At 37.2% G+C, this 11,820-nt stretch overlaps 1 protein-coding gene across 2 annotated transcripts in view; it reads right to left on the bottom strand.

Annotated features, from left to right (window-relative positions):
* Window positions 1-2,110: 2,110 nt before the first annotated feature.
* LOC119509046 (zinc finger protein 596-like) overlaps window positions 2,111-11,820 on the bottom strand; it is a 66,057-nt gene continuing 56,347 nt past the window's right edge. Inside the window, exons 2-5 of one of the 2 annotated variants that reach the window (XM_037802860.1) lie at window positions 10,734-10,816; window positions 8,424-8,550; window positions 6,451-6,530; window positions 2,111-6,018 (exon numbers count right to left, since the gene is read on the bottom strand). In XM_037802860.1, the coding sequence (XP_037658788.1) occupies window positions 4,996-6,018; window positions 6,451-6,530; window positions 8,424-8,550; window positions 10,734-10,745 (1,242 nt within the window). In that variant the 5' untranslated portion in view covers window positions 10,746-10,816 and the 3' untranslated portion in view covers window positions 2,111-4,995. The remainder of the gene's footprint in view (window positions 6,019-6,450; window positions 6,531-8,423; window positions 8,551-10,733; window positions 10,817-11,820) is intronic. The other variant, XM_037802862.1, reaches the window with a different exon arrangement.

Genomic DNA, 11,820 nt, shown 5'->3' with positions numbered 1-11,820 from the left:
TTATGACATAACTGCAAAACATACTGCATAAAATGACATAACACAAAGGAGAATTTTTAAAATTCCAGTATCTTAGTTGGAGACAAATACATTATCATTACATACACAACACTTAAATAGCACAATGCACTAACTTGTCTTAATTAGGAATACAGATTATTGCTCCCAGTGTGCAGGATTCTTTTCAAGTAGCTTTTTAGCATATATCAAAGAGACCATACACTAGGCCAAAAATTGACATTCTCTGGTTGTTTAAATAATAATGACTATATTGTCTGAGCACAGCTGATTTAAACTAGAAATCAATGACAGAAATTTAAGTGGCATTTCTAAGAACCATGGATGACCTACTTCTTTTCTGGAGACATCTGGAGTCAATTAGCTATTTGAAATCATGCCTTTGTTCTATTTTTTATGCCAAGGGTTACATACCCAGGAGTTTTTCTCTAGTGCCATTGTTTCCCTACATTTTGAACAAAAACTGAACAAAGATTGCCTGGTTATAAAACAGAATGGTTCCTGCCATGGTCTTAAACATTTCAGGTGCCCACTCACCCTTATCTGCACCTGAAACATGACCGGATCCTTACCAGAAATCCTGCCCTTATTTCTACAGTGTAAGAAAAGATAGCATTAACTTACGAGTGTTTGATGTCATTGTTTTCTTCTTTTCCTCCTCTTTACCTCCTCTATGAATCACCCCAACTTCTGCTATGCTATTTTTTAAAAAAAATTGGAATAGAAAATACTGATAGGGATGATACTTACACAATGAGACCAATGTATTCTTTATTATTCATTGAATTGAAAAACTCAGTCCCAGCAGTTTTAAGCAGAGTTGATAATTGTTAATGAAGGTGCAGAGTGATTGGATAACAGCACCTAGTGGAACTCATGCCAGCAAAACAGGGGGGGACAGAAAGGCTCTCCTTGCTGCCAAAAGTTTCAATATGCAGAATACAAATTTAAATATTTAAATAATTTAATTATGGCTGGTTCTGCATATTTTATTATATTGTTATTTAATGGATAATAACACAAATGGCTGCCTAAATTTTCTCACTGCTAACATCTGTGCTACATATTTAGGTGGTACAAATTAAGTAAGTGAATCCTTGTCATAAAAATAAAATATATACATGATCCCTTATACTTCAGGGCAATTCTAGGAATTTCTCATAGCATGTTATGAAAGAGCATATAAGCATTTGTTCACAATTCATACACACCGCTTCCAGACCATTGTGTGCATAATTCGCCCCTAATTTTTTTGAAATATTGACTTAACTTTACATTTATTAAATTTTATAGAGATGTGTGGATGAAAAATATAAATGAAAAATTATGCTAATGATTCTTTATATTGAAAATGCATTCTTCAAGTTTATGCTTTAAAGTCAATGAAATTTATATTTATATTTTGTGGGATGAGAGCACTTGTGCAATATTCTAGTTGCCCCTAAAAAACTGCTATGCAGAGATCCTCCTGCTACCTGCCAATCTGCAAGTAAAGAAATGATCTAAGTTTTAAAATCTGTATACAAATAATTTCAGAACACTTTATGTTATCAGAGTCTTTTTAACAGAAAATCCCATTAGCAAATGAAGAGCCCTGGGTTTTCTTCTTCCATCATTTTTTCTTTGTTTAAAAAAATACTACTATGGGTGTACAATGGAAGAAATGTAAGTGCTGCAGGGATCACACAATTAATATTTTTGTCAGTGATTTGTAATTCTTATTTATTTATTTTTCTTCAACAGAGGCACCATTTTGAGAGCCTGCTCTATTTGAAATAATTTCTAAATTTTTAATTCATGAGGAGTCTGTTACAAATTCTCTATGTAACACAGTGGTATTTCAAAGATGTTCAAAAGTTTCTCAGAGCTACAAACCAAGTAAATGACAGAGTTCAGGCATATAACATATCTTCCCATGAAGGAGTGAAGTTTTAACTGCTGATCCTGGGGATGTAAGCACAACTGAGTGATGATACTGTGAGCCATTGATTGTATGCTTTGGATGGTTGGTATGGTGTATGAATATATCTCAATAAAATTGCAAAAAAAAAAAAAAAAAAGAAACAACATTGATTCATAAGTGCAACATAAGAAAAGTTTTTATTCTGTGTTCAAATCATCCAAGTCTGTTGCATTTCTATAATATGGCAATAGTAGTTTGAGAATTGGCTTGATAGTCCAATATGCAGACAAGGTTAAGAAAATCTTACTAAGATCTTAACCTTCAGCATGAAACCAGTTTTGCTAAATTAGAACTACTTATAAATTTTGAAATGGCCATTTTTAACCAACATAGTCATATGATGTTATCACTAAATTTTCAGTAAACAGGCTGACATAAAACAGCAACAAAAAGAAAAATAAAACTTCTTAATGAACTCTTTCAAATGTTCCTGAAGTAAAGATCATCAGGGAGGAGAAAATGAGAGAATTTACAGTCTTGCAGGCAGGAGGCCAGTCTGAAAGTGACACCTGCTCTGCTTTCTGGCAGTTATCAGAGGTTCTCTGTGTTATAAATGGTCATATGGATGACAAGAAAAAGGGAACAAGAAAAGCAGAATGTGAAGTATGTTCCTTTTGAGACGTTGAGGGTGGAAGGATAAGCAGATCTGGAAATGTCTATTCCACAGTTTCAAGTCATCAAAGAAAATAGTTTAATCAAGTCCAGGAGAATATGTGCTGTTCACTAGGGTTTATTAAGAATTTATCCTAGGAGCCTGTAAGCATAGTGGCTTCAAAAACAGGTTAAAATTTCACAACTTATAGTGTCAGTTATGAAGAGGAACTTAACAAGGAATTGGCTGTGAATCAACATCCATTAATTATTCACAGATTACTAACAATGCATATGTTTACACATAAGCATAAAACAATCTTTTTTATGTATAAGCTTATTCACATTCTGAAATATGTTCAACTTGTATGGTAAATGTTCTAATATTTTACACAACACAGAAGACTCAACTTATTTCATTTTATTCAATTTCACAATATCATTAAATACTGATTCCCACAAATAATATCTACTTTCAATAGTTGAAAGGAAAGATACGATCAGCTGTTATTCCTATTTTACAGATCTATAAAGATTCATTGTGGTGAAATCAACTAATCAGTAGACCAGTCCATCCTTTTTTACATGTAAGGTCATCACCCTTAGCTTCTTTTTATCTCCAAAAACGGAAAAGCATATTGATAGTAATAAAATGATTACAATTTTAAAAGTAGAAATAATACAAATGGAAGCATAATGTAATACAGAAATACAATTCCCCAATAAATTCCCCCAAAGGATTGGATTTTAAAAATTTTTATAATATCTTCAGATACTTTAATTTTGAAATATTTAAAAAATATTAAATTAATGGTATTATTGGAGATATTTCTTGGAGTCTTTTTTCTCAGGATTTCAATTTTGCCATATATTGCAAGTTACATGCATCTATGTTGATTTTAGTTCAACAACACATGGAGTGAACTTAAAGAATTTTATAGTAAAATGGTAGAGACGTAAGAGATACTCAAATTCAATCAATTTTAAGTTGTAAGGAATCTTTCATAAAATCATTCAGACTGAAATGTTAGCAGAAGCCAGAAAGGTATACATTATATCTAAGACAACTAAGGGCAGTTTTACTTTTAAAATTTCATGAGATACATATTACATACTTGTCACAATTATGACAGATACTGTCATAATTTTCACCCCCAAGGGAAAATTTTAACCATTTTCCCTCGGCGGAACTAGCTCCACAGTCTCCTCCAGGACAGAGAGATATGGGCACAAACCCACAGATCTATGCCAGCATAATGGGGAGCCAAGAAAAAACACTAACTTCAGCAATAACTGGGGATGCCATGCCCAAGAAAGTCAGTAGGCCTGCAATAGTCAAATTCCTCCTGTGCTTGAAAGATTTCCTTCCCTTAAACCTACTGAGGATCTTCCTGTCAACACAAACAGGAATTCCAGTGAACATACAAGGAAAGGTGATGCCAGCTATGAGGGAAACCCCCAATGGGGCACCAATCGATGTGCCTAGTGATCAAAGAATCTTCCTCTGAATCTGTGGCTTTTTGCCTGGAAGGGGCAGCCAGCAAGGCTGAGGTAATGCAAGTCTGAGATCTCTTTCAGACAAAGCCAACAAAATCCACAGCCACATTCTACAGAGGTCATGTGATTACAGCTTCTGTCATTCATTTTGGTGATGTCAGCATTGCATCCTGGGCAGGCTTCATGTCATCTGGTTTTCTACAATGTGAAACTTCACATATATTTCACACATTGCTTTGTTAAGTTAAGGTTTTCTCACATTTTTTCATTGAATATATGTTCCATCAGAATTATCTCTTGTTCTTCTAGAGTTTCCTTCTCCTGGTAAAGACTTTCCTATCCAGTTTTCTGGTTTGGGAGTTATTACAACTCTGAGCTATATTTGTACACCCAAGTCTGGAGCTCAGCTGAAATCTATTATAGGTAATTACAGACACAGGGTTCCTCCCAAAGTAGTAAAATCATGTTATTTAGGGACAGATTGTAAAATAAAGGCATTTGCACATTTATTACATTGTCAGAGAATTACACTCCTTTGTGAGCTCTTCCATTTTTTTAAAGGTTAGAGCTGTGGCTGAAGACACTTCCATATGCAGAACATATTTCATGAGTTCTCTGATGTTCTCTAATAGCAGAATAATGTCTACAGTTTTCCGCACATAGATGTCAGACATTTTTTCTCCCCAGTGCTAGTTACCTCATGTTCTCTGAGGGTAGCACTAACAGTGAAATCTTTCCTGCATAGATGGCAGGCATATGATTTTGTCACAGTGTGAGTTCTGTCATGTAGCCTAAGGTGAGAACTTTGACTGAAGGAATTCCCACATAGGTGGCAGACATATGGTTTCTCCCCAGTATGACTTCTCTTCATGTTGCCTGAGGGTATCACTATTAGTGAAGTCTTTCCTGCATACAAGGCAGGCATATTATTTCTCCCCAGTGTGAGTTCTCTCATGTTGCTTAAGGTTACCATAAGGACTGAAGGATTTCCCACATAGATGGCAGAAATATGGTTTCTCCCTAGTGTGAGTACTCTGATGTTGTCTGAGGGTATCATAACTATCAGTGAAATCTTTCCCACATAGATGGCAGACACATGGTTTCTCCCCAGTGTGTGTTCTCTGATGTCGTCTAAGGGTATACTTATCAGTGAAGTCTTTCCCACATAGGTGACAGACATGTGGTTTTTCCCCTGTGTGAGTTCTCTGATGTCGTTTGAGGGTAGAAGTATCAGTGAAATTTTTTCCACATAGATGACAGACATATGGTTTCTCCCCAGTGTGAGTTCTCTGATGTCGTCTAAGGGTATAAGTATCAGTGAAGTGTTTCCCACATAGGTGGCAGACATGTGGTTTCTCCCCTGTGTGAGTTTTCTCATGTTGCCTAAGGTTACCACATCGATTGAAGGATTTCCCACATAGATGGCAGGTGTATGGTTTCTCCACAGTGTGAGTTCTTTCATGTTGTCTGAGTGTAGAACTTTGGCCGAAGGAATTCCCACATAGATGGCAGACATATGGTTTCTCCCCAGTGTGAGTTCTCTCGTGTCGCCTAAGATTACCACATAGACTAAAGGATTTCCCACATAGATGGCAGACATATGGCTTCTCCCCCGTGTGAGTTCTCTCATGTTGTCGAAGAGTAGAACTACCAGTGAAGTGTTTCCCACATAGATGGCAGCCATATGTCTTCTCTCCAGCATGCATTTTCTCATGTTGTCTAAGAACACAACTACCTCTGAAGACTTTTCCAGATAGATGATAATCATATGACTTACATACAGTATGAATTTGCTTATGTTGTCTAAAGAATGACTGATAATTGAGAGCTTTTTGAAATTGTTTCTTCACATATGGTTTCTTTCCACTGTCAATCAATGTAGAGTGAATGAAATCCTCTCGCAAATAATAACTTTCAAGGGGATCCTCTCCAGTGCAAGAAATCTGCTGCTATGAATGATGAGAGACTGTTAATGTTTTGTCCACATATATTAATTAAATTCTCTAGTCTAATCATTCAGTGAGTCTCCAGTTAAAACTCAACATAATAGTTACAGGTACATGGTACACTACTTTCTTGTATGCAGAGATTTTCTCTTCTGTAGCATCTCAACTGCATAGTTATGTAATTAATTTTGAAAACTTCATTATGATTCAAAGAATAGTTATATGAACCATGTTTATTTAATTGTTCTTTTATAAGACTTCAGGTTATGGTTTTGGGCTCAGGTTAATTTTCCCTTAATTGAAACTATCCAAAACTTTTTAATGGGAGTGTTTAATTCCATCTTTAATTGAAGCCAGATGATTGTGCTGAACTCCTAAATTATTTGATCCTAGCTCTCTAATTGGAAGACCAGTGCTCACACTCATGAAGCTTACCTTTGACTGGATGGTAGATGTCTCCTTACAGATATGTTGCATGGTTACCATTTCTTCTTTTTTATGGTCATTTTCCCTGCCTGAAACAATTTTTAAAACATTATATAGAGGCATTAGTAGAACGAAATATTAGAACCCCCACCCCCGCCCTGTGATGGTTAGGTTCATGTGTCAACTTGGCCAGGTGATGGTACCCAGCTGTCTGGTCAAGCAAGCACTGGACTAACCATTGCTGTGAGGATGTTTGTGGCTGGTTAATAAACCAACAGGCTGGTTTATTAAATCATCAGTCAATTGGCGGCAGCTGTGACCTATGACTCAACAAAGGGCGTGTCTTCCACAATGAGACAACGCAATTGGCTGGATTTAATCCAATCAATCAGTTGAAGACTTCTAAGCAAAACAGATAGAGGATGTTCACTTCTTCTTCAGCTTCCCAGAGAAGCATTTCCTGAGGAGTTCATCGAAGTTGCCAGTTCATTTCCTGAGGAGTTCGCTGAAGTTGCCAGTTCACTTCCTGAGGAGTTTATCGAACATCTTCACTGGAGTTGCCAGTTTGCTGACTGCCCTATGGAATTTGGGCTTGTGCATACCCACAGCTGTGTGAGTCACTTTTATAAATCTTATATTCATAAATATCTCTCAATGATTCTGTTTCCCTAGAGAACTCTAACTAACACACTCCCCAGTGCTCATGTTATCTTTCAAATATTGACACTCAGATGAGAAAAGAATGTAAAATTAAGGTGTACTCTAGGAAGTAGCAAACTTTTCCAGAAATTGACCACTAAGATATTTACAATATTAAATAAGGGAAAATGAAAAGATGGGACATTAGGTGACAAGGAGAGGGAAAATCCTCAAAGAGAAGGACCAGAAAAGGGCCATTATGTGAAAGTTTAGCTCCTGTAAGTACACAAATATCCTTTTCCCTAAGCTAGAGACAATCACAAGTGGATTCTCAACTGGAGATTTATACATGTATGGAATAATTACACATTTGAGGAGATTTTCCCCAAATTCATAGCCTACCTTTCAGAGAATATCACTCAATTAAGGAAATCTTCAGTTGATATTTCTAAGGACCTGCTCATTCATAGGCAATGGCCCTCCTCATATTGAAACACAGGGTCCTAGAACTCACTTGGACACTCCTTGGAAAAATCTTAATCCTTGTTCCCACTGGGAAAGCATTTGTGAATTGCAGAGCTGATACCCTATTTATGACAAACAGAAGCATAGACTTTGACTGCTATGATGAAATAAGTTCATGGTCATCAAGTCCCAGGCAGGCTATGAGGAACAATATGATAAGTCCCGACAAGCAGCACAAAGAAGTGTAATTTAAACACAGTATATTGATAATCCTTTTCCACCAAAGGATGACTCCTGAACTTCAGTCAAAGACATTAAGGACATGCTGATGCCCATGCCCAAATTCACTGACTATAGTATCCACAGTCTTTTCATACAAGGAGAAATTATGAGTCCACAGTGGTTGAAGAGCATTTTATTAAAGAATCCAATAAACATAAGCTCCACCAAAACACTCTATGTTCTCTGCAGAAAAGTGTATGCCTTCTATTTTTCTGCTGTGTGCTGAAACTTCTCCACAGTCCCTAGAGTATAAATATTATCCTGAGAATATTTACTTTATCCAAAGAAATAATATTCATTGAGTTCTCACATTGTTCTGAATGTTGGAGACTGAGCAGCAAGAAAGACAAGAAATTTTAGTCAGGAAGATCACAAACCACTGGTGGGACAAATGAAATACAAGGAAGAAGTAAAAAGACAAAGTTTCTTTCAAGTAGTCCTAACAGTTATGAAAGAATCAGCACAGAGATGAGAGTGGCACATGGTGAATTTGTCTAGATACTTGAATAAGTCGATGATAGATTAGAAGGATGAATGGATGGATGGATGGATAAATAGAAAGCTATATAGATAGAAAAAAATTTTGAGAAACTCACCCACAAAGACCAAATGTTTGATATTCTCCAGCATAACATCTCTGAATAGGTTTCTCTGAGTTGTGTCCAGCAAGGCCCACTCTTCCCTGGTAAAGTTTATAGCTACATCATTGAAGGTGACTGATTCCTGAAACAACATAGGCATTTGGGTTCAGACAAGGCTTTCCCTAACAATATCCAGAGTAGTTTGGTTGAAATGACAGCACTGAGGTTGTTGGGTACGTAAAAAGCTCAGACTGTGTTTGGAATTTCTGTTAGATCATTCTTACTGCTAACCCAGCATCTATCAGTTACTCTCCCAGAGACATGTGCACTCTGAATACATAAAACTTCACCATAAGGCAATATTGCATAACATATGGTGTGATTAAACTGAAAATTTGCCAAAAAATCTTATAATAACTTCCAGATGGTGATCATAAAATTTTCTCTTGAGAATCCATAACAAAATCTCCTCCATTAAATTCAAGTAAATTCACTGACTCATCATGATCTGCCACTTTTGAACATATTGATTGTTCACTTATTCCCCTCTGTCCTACCAAAATATTTTTGTGTTCTGCCTTAGCATCCATCTTACTTTGGCCAAGCCATTTGCTTCAACACCAACCTTTGCTTAGTTAAGAGTTTTCCATCCTTGCAGCCTGACTCCCCAGAATTCAATCCTACATCTTTGGTCACCACTCACATCACTGACATGCCTGATTCAGAACCCAGGTGGTCCCAAATGGTAAGGTAACCATTCCCTCAACCATGCAATCCTGAGTATCCTTCCCTTTTCACAAGATTTTGCTTTAAATTAACCAATCACTGACTCCTGTGGAAAATCTATTAACCTACACCGCTGGCACACATGAAAAGCACAAGCCCACAGGTCCCTTTTCCTCAGCATGTGTGCTGCCCACACATGACTGGGCTGTTCATGCTTTCCACTGCCTCCTCATGGCACCCTCTCTCCCTAAGACATAGCAGTAATAAACAACTTTCTTCATGTATTGTTCCCTCACTAACCCACTGTGTGATCACATGACCTCCACCCAGACACAAATTTAAAATCCAACTTAGCCAACTGGAGGCATCTGTAATGATCTCAGTTTCCTTTTATATGAAATGGTTTAACAAAATGCTGCAACTTTTGAAAAATCCAATGAGCTGATGATTCCTATCTAAATAACAATTGTTACGTACAAGTGATAGGTCTACTATTCATTAAAATGGCAGAAAGACTTGAAGCAATGTACATAATTCTGCATAAGTGTCCAGGCTTTATACAGAACTTTGGAACTGTAGGTTCTTCTTTCGGATATACAAAACTCAGGTGTTTATTAAGAGATATGAGGGTAGGCTGTTTAGTAGCAAAACCCAGGGCCCTGTGAGACTGCTATACTAAAAGTACAGTCCTAGGATGATTCTTCCTGTAGTAGGAGGCCTTCCATAGTCAATATTCTCCTGGATCTCCAAACTGCAATTTCCATTGTGTCTCTTGTATACTCATCTTTAATCTCTGTTCATGGATAAATAGACTATTGGTTCTGGTCTCTCTCTTGCTAGTTCTTAAAATATTTTCACTGGTCCTAAAATTTTACTATACCTACAATACTCCTCCTGTGTGCACAGCTTAAAATAAGGAAACAATATTTCCTATTCATTGCTTCCACTTACTAAAGTTGTACTAATGTTGTTTACAAGAGAGAAAATGGTTAACTGGCCACAAGATGGTAATGAGTATTTCAACCATCTTTTCAAAATGTGAAAATATATTCTATCAAAACTTTAAAAAGTTTTCTATTGGATAAAATAAATATATTACTTTTCATTGACTTTTCTGTTCTCCTTCTTGTGCTCTCCTGAACATGACATAGCCCAGGCCCTAGCACTCATAACATGGAACTGATAGAATCCACCTGATGAAACATCTGCCTCCCTATTGGGCTGTAAAGTTTTCCAGTTAGTCATCTCCATCCGTTGTATTCTTCACAATCCTAAGCACAGTACTACCACTAACATAATGAATGAGTGAATTACTTCCCGACTTAGGCCATAGGCTGCATGAGGAAAATTAATCCTCTCAAATCTATTCTGTGAATACACAGCCTTAATAGAGGATTGAACAAATGAGTGTAAATGGCGGATAGAAGATTATTTATTACTCACTTCATTGCCCACCATTATTATACCAGATCCTGGGTATATATAAATGGTGTCAAATATGTATCTCATGAGTGTACTTAGAGTGTGCCAGGCCATTAGGAGAAATCTGCACCCTTGGATAGGGTTTAATTTCAGTATAAACAGCAATTCCTTACTCACCAGTGGTTGCATTGTCAGTAGTTCTACCACCAACCGTCTTCCTCAGGCTTTTCAGTCACAGTCTGAGCACTAAGCATCCAATGCTGAGGATGGAGAAAGAAACCATGATACTCAAAACTTGTCCCAGATTTCCAGACCTACCTGTCATATACACCCAAACCCGCAACTGGAAGCATCCCCACCAAGTCCAACCAACAGGAAAATGTAGTCTATCTAAGAGAAGCATGGGAAGGCACTCATCTCCTTAAATTCAAATATAAGAAGGCAATGGCTCATGTTACTAATAATGAAAATGTGATTACAGATATCTTATAGATAGGAACATGAAAATCATCATATTTCACATGTTAATTATCCCATGATGCTCAAGAGTTTTTCAATTCCCAACATGAGTCAAAAATAGGTATGTCTAACTAATACCACATGTGGATTTTGGTCTTTCCCTGCAGATAAATATTATGGAAATTCTCAGATTTATGTATTCTTGGTTTATGCACTAGCATTGGTCCTCCAAGGTCTATTCCTGCCCTATCCTGCCCCTGGCCTTCAGTGTGCACTTCCCCTAAGTCATCTTGGCACAACTCCTCAGGGTTTCTGGAAAGATCACTCCCTTAACCCCTCAAACATGACTTTCAGATCTTTCCCTAATGGATTTGAATACTGTGCCAGTTTGAAACTATTATGGACCCCAGAAGATCCATGATCCTTTAATCCACTATAGTTGGGTGTGAACTTCTGATTAGATTATTTCCTTGGAATTGTGACCCTGCCCAAACAGGGTGGGTTGTAAATAGACCACTGGAGTCCTTTAGATAGCTGAGATCCCAGACATTTGGAGATGCTTGGAGATGCAGAGAGAAAGATGTTTAAAGATGCTAAGCTAAGAGATGTTGCCCAGAGTTTGTACCAAAGATGCTAAGAGAGGACCCCCAGATGCTTAGAGAGAAACACCCTGGAAGAACAAGAAAGTATACACAGGAGCTGACAGAGAGAAGCTAAGAGAGACAGAAGCCCAGAGACATTTTGGAGAAAGTCATTTTGAAACCAGAACCCAGGAGCAAAGGACCAGCAGACCCAGCCACATGCC

Source organism: Choloepus didactylus, chromosome 14 (genome assembly GCF_015220235.1).
Source record: "Choloepus didactylus isolate mChoDid1 chromosome 14, mChoDid1.pri, whole genome shotgun sequence".
In the NCBI taxonomy this organism is placed as follows: domain Eukaryota; kingdom Metazoa; phylum Chordata; class Mammalia; order Pilosa; family Megalonychidae; genus Choloepus; species Choloepus didactylus.
This window is presented reverse-complemented; position numbering and strand designations above follow the sequence as displayed.